This window comes from Sinocyclocheilus grahami, unplaced genomic scaffold (genome assembly GCF_001515645.1).
Source record: "Sinocyclocheilus grahami isolate Dianchi unplaced genomic scaffold, SAMN03320097.WGS_v1.1 scaffold291.1, whole genome shotgun sequence".
Classification (NCBI taxonomy): Eukaryota; Metazoa; Chordata; class Actinopteri; order Cypriniformes; family Cyprinidae; genus Sinocyclocheilus; species Sinocyclocheilus grahami.
The window spans coordinates 858,703-866,205 of NW_015505470.1; the positions used below are offsets into that span (position 1 = coordinate 858,703).

General features: G+C 40.2%; 1 protein-coding gene across 6 annotated transcripts in view; it reads left to right on the forward strand.

Moving 5' to 3' along the window:
• Window positions 1-7,503, forward strand: part of LOC107600769 (rho guanine nucleotide exchange factor 12-like) — a 97,223-nt gene that overhangs the window by 23,568 nt on the left and 66,152 nt on the right. For 2 of the 6 annotated variants that reach the window (XM_016292730.1, XM_016292732.1), the window contains exon 1: window positions 1,176-1,510. The exons of the other annotated variants lie outside the window; for them this stretch is intronic. In XM_016292730.1, the coding sequence (XP_016148216.1) occupies window positions 1,506-1,510 (5 nt within the window). In that variant the 5' untranslated portion in view covers window positions 1,176-1,505. Of the gene's footprint in view, window positions 1-1,175; window positions 1,511-7,503 lie in introns of those variants that run through there. 6 annotated transcript variants of the gene reach the window in all.

The window sequence follows — 7,503 nt, forward strand, 5'->3', positions numbered from 1 at the left end:
TATCAGAATTTTTGATTATTGATCAGAAGGTGCTCCTTAATTTTTTTTAATTAGGAGGACAAGCGCTGCTCTTGATTACAAGAAAAACACTGCTCTTAAACTGGGTGTGTGACAGGTATGGCTGAGGAATGGGGTTTGGCCGAGGAAAAATTCAGTCAAAAGATTAGTTTTTTGCTTTAACCCCTGACTACTACAACAATTATTACAACTTTTGTTTAAAAGACTAATCACACAATACGCTATTTCTTCCATGTTTTAATTTTAATGATAAACCCTTTGTTTGCCAAAAAATAAAGAGTTTAACTCTTTAAAATAAAGAGTTTACTGTGGGAGTACTACACTCAACCAACACCAGGGAAGGCAGTTTTTGTCAGAGCCCTTGTTATTCTTAATTTTGACATTAATTTTAATTTTTACACCAGACATATATATCGGTTCAAAATATCGGTTATCGGTCTACTTGATCTGTAATAATCGGTATCGGCATCGGCCCTGAAAAACACATATCGGTCGACCCCTAAACCTAATGAGCTTTGCACACTGATGACTTGCTGGAGGTAAATGAAATGCTACATGACATTTTGTTTGCAAGCTGTTGAAACACTGATTGAGTGATTACATGATGTTCATTCATGTTTATTTCGCGTTAAACTAGTAGGCCTAGTAAAGAAGAAGGGATGTGATCGCACTCCGCGCTGCTGTTTGAACTGAGGCGCCAGAGATCTGTCATCAAAGAGTGTCAAAACAGCATGTATTGTTTGAATTTCCTGAAAAATTTACATAATTTGAAAGATGGGACTTTGGTTAATTTAAAAAGTAACGATATATAAAGAAGTTCACTCGTGCAGTGGTTAAAACAATGCTGTATTTCTTCGGTACACATGCGTACCGAACCGAAAGACCAAAAGACCCGTGTACCTTTACACCCCTACAGAATATTCTCCATAGAGAAACATCTTTCTTTAATATGGGTAACACTTCTTTAATATGGGTAAGGCCAATACACAGTTGTACCATATTACTGACTAACGGTACGTGTTTAATGTTATCTCAGTGTAATTATCATGAGTTTAATAACTGAAGTAGTAGGCCTGTTTAAATTGAAAGGACTTTAGGATGTTAATCTCTTAAATGGCTTTGCTGCCTACAGTTCCCACAGGAAGTGTGGCTGGGGAGAGAGAGTGAGCGAGAGAGACAACGACGGGGTTAAAGACCTGTGTTGAAAAAGTAGGAAGTGGCTGTGGGAGCCAGTCTGCTTTTGGAGGCTGAAGTTATTGGGGCCAGAACAGCACACAGAGTCCTCGTGCTACACACACGTGACAGGCCCTTTGACTCTCCCAGCTGCGTCACCTTGGAAACTGCAAGTAATGTTGCTGCTGCTTTCCCATCCTCCTGTGCCAGACGAGTAGTTAGGAAAGGAATTGACCTCCTCAGATCCAACCTTTGGACATGCTGCTCGCTGACTACACCCCTCACCAACCTGCTGACATACTGCAGTCTTCGGGATGAGGTGCTTGTTGAAGTTTACTGCTTTATTGCGATCAGCTCCAGATCTTTGTGTGTTATAGTGAGAGTTGAAACATTCAGTCAAGCATTATCCTTATTTTTTCTCAAATTGATTTTCTACAATAAGACTTTGATCATCTTTGCGTGTCATGCTTTAACGTTGTCTCAGTATTGTGGTATTCCCTCTGCGAGCCAGACTTGTGTGAAAGGTCAGTTACATCAGTCTTATTAAAGCATAGACAAAAGTATGTGTCGCTCAAGAGGATCTGATGCTTCACTTTCTTTAACAATCAAAGTATGTAAGAATATGAGAATGGGAAAACCAAATGAGCTTTGAGCTGCTTTCCAGTGCAGGGGATGACAAGAACGTCTCCGATTAAGCGATTGAGGTGTTTTGTTGTTGGATGTAATAATGAATATAGCAGTCATCATTTACTCCCGACATCTGAGCTGCTGAAGACGCAGAGGACTAACGTTACTTTCGTTTTGAAGGGAATGCGCCGATCCCAATCTGCCTAAATGCGTCTATATTCACGCGAATCATTCGTGATCCAGCTTTATCAACAGAAGAAGTGAGTATAAGGGTTTATTATGAATCTTTGCAAATCGCCTTTCCTAATAATGTGCTAGTTAGCCAGTTTCACGACTGAAGTTTACAGTCTGCTCGTCACCCCACGGAAGAGAGGGGCGGGATCAGCAGAGCTCATTAGCATTTAAAGCAACATGGACTAGAATGGCTTGCTGAAAACAGAGCTGATTTTGACAGGGTAAAAAAGGTGTTTTTTACACTACCATTGAAAAATTTTAACCAAAGTATGTTATAGACTTTTCATTAAGACCCTAAAGAATCATATCAACTTGGAAAATGGGCATCCGATGACCCCTTTAAAGGACAGGTGGTGCTTTGTTGAGGAGTAACTTAAAGGGATGGTTCACCCAAAAATGAAAATGATGTCATTAATTAATCGCCATCATGTCGTTCCAAACCCGTAAGACTCTTGTTCATCTTCAGAACACAAATTAAGATATTTTTGATGAAATCTGAGAGTTTTCTGACCCTCCATAGACAGTGATGTAACTGACATGTTCAAGGCCCAAGAAGGTAGTAAGGACATTGTTAAAATAATCCATGTGACATCAGTTGTTCAACCGTAATTTTATGAAGCTACGAGAACACTTTTTGTGTGCAAAGAAAACAAATATAACGACTTTATTCAACGATTTCTTCTCTCTGGGACAGTCCTCCGCAATTGTTTTAGTAACACATTTTTGTTATTATATTCATATAATTATATCATTTAGCACAAGCATGTGAGTGAACTCAGACTTGATATTTCTTGATGCAGTTAGGCTAATTGTATGAGGCATGAGAGAGTTTAAAACTACATTTGTGGATTCATCTCTTACTTGGCCTCTTTCATGCATTTGCCATCATTTTTAATCTCAAATCAATTATGATATTGTAATGCATTGCATTGTATTAAGTGGTGCCCAGTACTAGAATGCACAAAACACATCAAGCAAACAGAGGCACAAATGTGACATTTATTCCAGCAAACCTCAAGTCTTACTTATTTTCGGAAGTCAATTTGTTAAAAAAGTTTCGGTGCAAGCAGCTTGTAGTTCATTTGAATCATCACTCAACAATTTCCATGTGGGCATTTTTTAAGGAGTAATTATTTAGTTTAATACTGCTGTTTATCACTATATTTTTTAATTAAGTTGCGCAAGTTGATGTCAATGTAAATTCTAAAACAAATTCACAATCTCTGTGGATATAAAGGGGTGTTTTTTGAAGTGCATCACAAAGAAAGTGCAGTCAGACACAGACATGGTGTCTACACTGGACTCGCGACAGCTGTACAGAGATACCCATTTGAAATAAATTTAGTAGCAGAGCTACTGCACGTGATTTTCAGTGCTGCAAATCCATTTATCCTTTGCTGAAACTTTTGCGTCGTCGTGGAGAACGCAGGTCACAGTCGCTTAGCAACGGCAGACGCCACGAGAGCGCAAGCTCCTGAGCGCTTTGGAAAGAAAGAGAAAGCGGCGCGGCTGGCTTTTTCCACACGTTTTTAGGCGCGACATGTGAACGGCCCAAAGTCTGTCTAGTCTGTCTACACTGGGCGCGACTGTTGCTTATCATTTGAACTTTTTGAAAGTACGTCATACGAGGCATCAGTTTACTGTCGGGGATTTGTCGCGCCACGCTGCATCCAGTGTAGACTCGGTGAAAGCCATGCAGATGCATGTGAACATTGAATTCTGATCACTTCTGCGTCTATTTGTGCCCGAAATACTGTGCTCTGCAAGTATCCTTGTAAACACAGTTACTTATGGCTTAGGCGAAGGGAAACAATTGAGAAAGAAAATGGATGTGTTTTGTATCTTTGTTCTGTTATTTATCTATGCTTGTAATTTGTTTATTTCCTATGCTGAGTTACTCACCTACAAAATCACCCCAGTCATCTGATTTTTTTTCCATATCGCAATATATATATAGCAGGAAAAAAAAATATCGCAATGTGAGTTTTTTCGTGCAGCCCTAGTCTGCTGTGGCATTCAGATTGAACTGAGTTGTCAAGGATTGCCGGTGACAGAGGAAGAGGTGTGAAAGGGTGACAGCTGCAGTGTTGTGGGTGAGTCTGGCTGCTTACTAGCCGAAGGCTCAGAGGAGATGGAGGCAAAAGGCATTTGGAGCTCTGAGGGAGCTGGTGGTCATGGGGGTTGGGTGGTGAACCACAGAGGACCTTGACTAAATTCCATTAAAAAACTGGTTCAGCTTGTTGGCCATCTCCAGGTTCTTCTTATTACTCTCCCCAAAATATCCTTCAATTTTCCTACAGCTTGCTCTCTACCTTTCTACTGTTAGCAGTCCCTGTTTTCCCTCGGTTTAAGTTTTCTTTGTACCATTCATCTCTTCCCTGTTTCCCTTTTTAAGAGTCTCAGTCAGTTAGTAGAGCCTTTAAAGTCCCCATGAAATCAAAATTAAAGTTTTTTGGGTGTTAGTATCAATATGTTAGTCTTAAGGTTATCTATAAGGCAGTGTGCTCCAAAACAGTGACAAAATTCGCATTTAGAAGATATAAGCATTCAAAGCTGGCAGTTCGTCACTTCCGCCAAAACGTCTCAACATTTTTGACGTCACATCGTACTTCAGCTTCTCATCAAGCTTTCTGTCCAATCAAATGCTCTCTAGAATCTGAAGCGCCCGCCCCCTACACTATAAAATAGACGCTGAAATCGGTCACTTGTCCACAGAATTAGTATTTTCTGTACAGTGAATGGCACGTAGTGCACTATATAGGGGACAGGGAACGATTCAAACAGTGTAAATATGATTTCCATTGAGGAAAAAAAGAAGTCTTGTTTCGCGCTGTCACGCTAACACACTCTGCTCTGGTCCAGAGACACGATAGCACGGAGCAGATCACATGCGCGAGTCGGCGCACACTACAAAATGTATCAGAGCTATTTGAATTCTACACAGAATGCTATCTTTTATAGCAATATGGATGAGATTGTGGCTGGCGTACCCTGTCAAATGCTGCTTTACGGAGCTCAACGGCTCTGAACGGCTCTAGCCCAAGCTGTGATACAAACAAACGCTATTGGCTATTTTAAAAAGGGGCGGGGCTGCTTGATATGTCCCGCCCTGTCTTCCTGTTTCAGTTAAAATGACGTCAACACATAGAGTAATGCTGCGTGTTTCTAAGCATTTCAGGGGACCTTTAAGGAACTGGTGTTGTTAGGAAAGCTGCATACTACACTAGTGGATACAGTGTTGTCAACACAAATGTTTAAATCAGTATTATTAGTAATGCACTGCCATCAAACAGGAAATTAAGATTGCTGGTTCAGTCCCGACTAAAATGATGACCACTGTGCCCTTGAGTAAGGCCCCCCAGGTTGCTCCAGACAGGTTGTACATGTTGCTGTCATATGCCGACATTACGTGATAGTCAGTTCTTGGTTTCACAAACAGAAAAACTGGTTTCACAGACAGAAAAAATTTTATGCTTTTGTTCATGTCGGTGTATTGATGTACAGTTAGCTTTTGGAGTACCTGATCATGTTGACAGCAGTTGTTGCATTCCTAAACCATTGTGCGTTGTACATCATACGGATAATTGCCTGAGAAATGTGAAGCATTTTAATGGACTTAGGTCAGGGGTAGATGACGTATTTCATTTTACTTGAAAGAAAACACAACATAGAGTCAGATTAATGTGTTGTACTGTTGTATTCAGTTGTCAGATATAAAGCTGAGAACACATTAAAAAAAAAGAAAGAAGTAAAATAGTCAAACTATTCCAAAATCTCACTTACATTAGAATTGGCTGAGATATGATTTATATCATGTTCAAGCATGCCAATTTTAATATAATTGGTTTTGAATCAGCACTAGGTTCATGGTGAACATTTTAAGAAACAAAGTTTGGACCCACTTTAGTTTGGATGAGTCAGTGTTCAGGAGTCTCTCTGCTGTCAGTACCTGTGGTTGGGCAAAAGCTGCATTCCTGCATCCCGCGTTCTCCCCCACCTCTCTGCTCTCCAGTCCATTGGAGCGAGTCTCAACAGGAGGCGCACCCCGATCACTATCTCTGCTCCACACAGCTGGCAACATCTGCTCCTGAGAGGGAGATAAGAAGGGCTTGGCCGCTCCACTCTGCCACACGTTCCACACAACATCCTTGCCCGTCTGATTCCTGATCCAACAGACCATTACCAAACCCAGCCACAGAACCATAGCGCTGTACGTCTGCCTGCTCCGTCTCTGTAGGACTCTCCCAGATGACGGCATGACTCAGGGATTCAGACTTGGCTCGACATCTGCCAGGACATCAGAATGAGTGTATGGCAATAATTAACAGGAAATTGTCATTGTGAATCTCTGCTTTCGGGTTTGAGCAGCTTGTTGCCACTGTGGGATGTGAACAGCGTAATTTTAAGTATTTTGCATATTTTTGTCAGAACAGTGATGTTTCAAGTTTAAATTCAAATAAAACAAATGCACTGCTTCATGGCAGAGTACCAATAGAATTATAGATTTGGGTCCTGTAAGACTTTTTAAATTGATTTGGGAACTACGTTTGATGTAGATGTTCAGCTGCAGCGAACGGGATGTACATTTTCAAAATGGGATCAAATGCTATCTATTTAGTGGGAGCAGTTGTGAAATTGAAAATGAAACCGTAGGTGTGTCCCAATTTGCGAACTTTTTTTTGTACAAATAGTGTGAATAATGTGTTCACAATGAAAATTTCAAACAGAAAAACTGCACTTTATATACTCCGATAATGCCCTTAAATAACCGAAAAGACCTAGCAACCCTAGGTCTTTTCGGTTATTTAAGGGCATTATCGGACACTTAATACACTCAATTGTTGCAGCTTTAATTACATAGCGGAGGGGGATGGAATCTATTTAGTGGGAGCAGTTGTGAAATTGAAAATGAAACCGTAGGTGTGTCCCAATTTGCGAACTTTTTTTTGTACAAATAGTGTGAATAATGTGTTCACAATGAAAATTTCAAACAGAAAAACTGCACTTTATATACTCCGATAATGCCCTTAAATAACCGAAAAGACCTAGCAACCCTAGTTCTTTTCGGTTATTTAAGGGCATTATCGGACACTTAATACACTCAATTGTTGCAGCTTTAATTACATAGCGGAGGGGGATGGGCTATCAAACTCTGATGCTGAATGACAAAATAACCTTATATAATTCATACAGTACACGGCTGAGTGCAAGTGCATGGTGTAGAAGTGCAAATTGTATAGTGTGTCATTTGGGACACAGCTAGATCCTTTTAGGGTGCTTTCACACCTGTAGATCAATTGCTTTGTTCCGGAACAGGGATTAAAATTATTACAATGTTGCTTTTTATTCTTGGTGCGGTTCGCTTTCACATGGCAAAGTTTCTAAACGGACCAAATTTGTTAATACAAGTCACGCGCGAGTAAACTTTTTTTTTTTTTTTTTTTTTTTTTT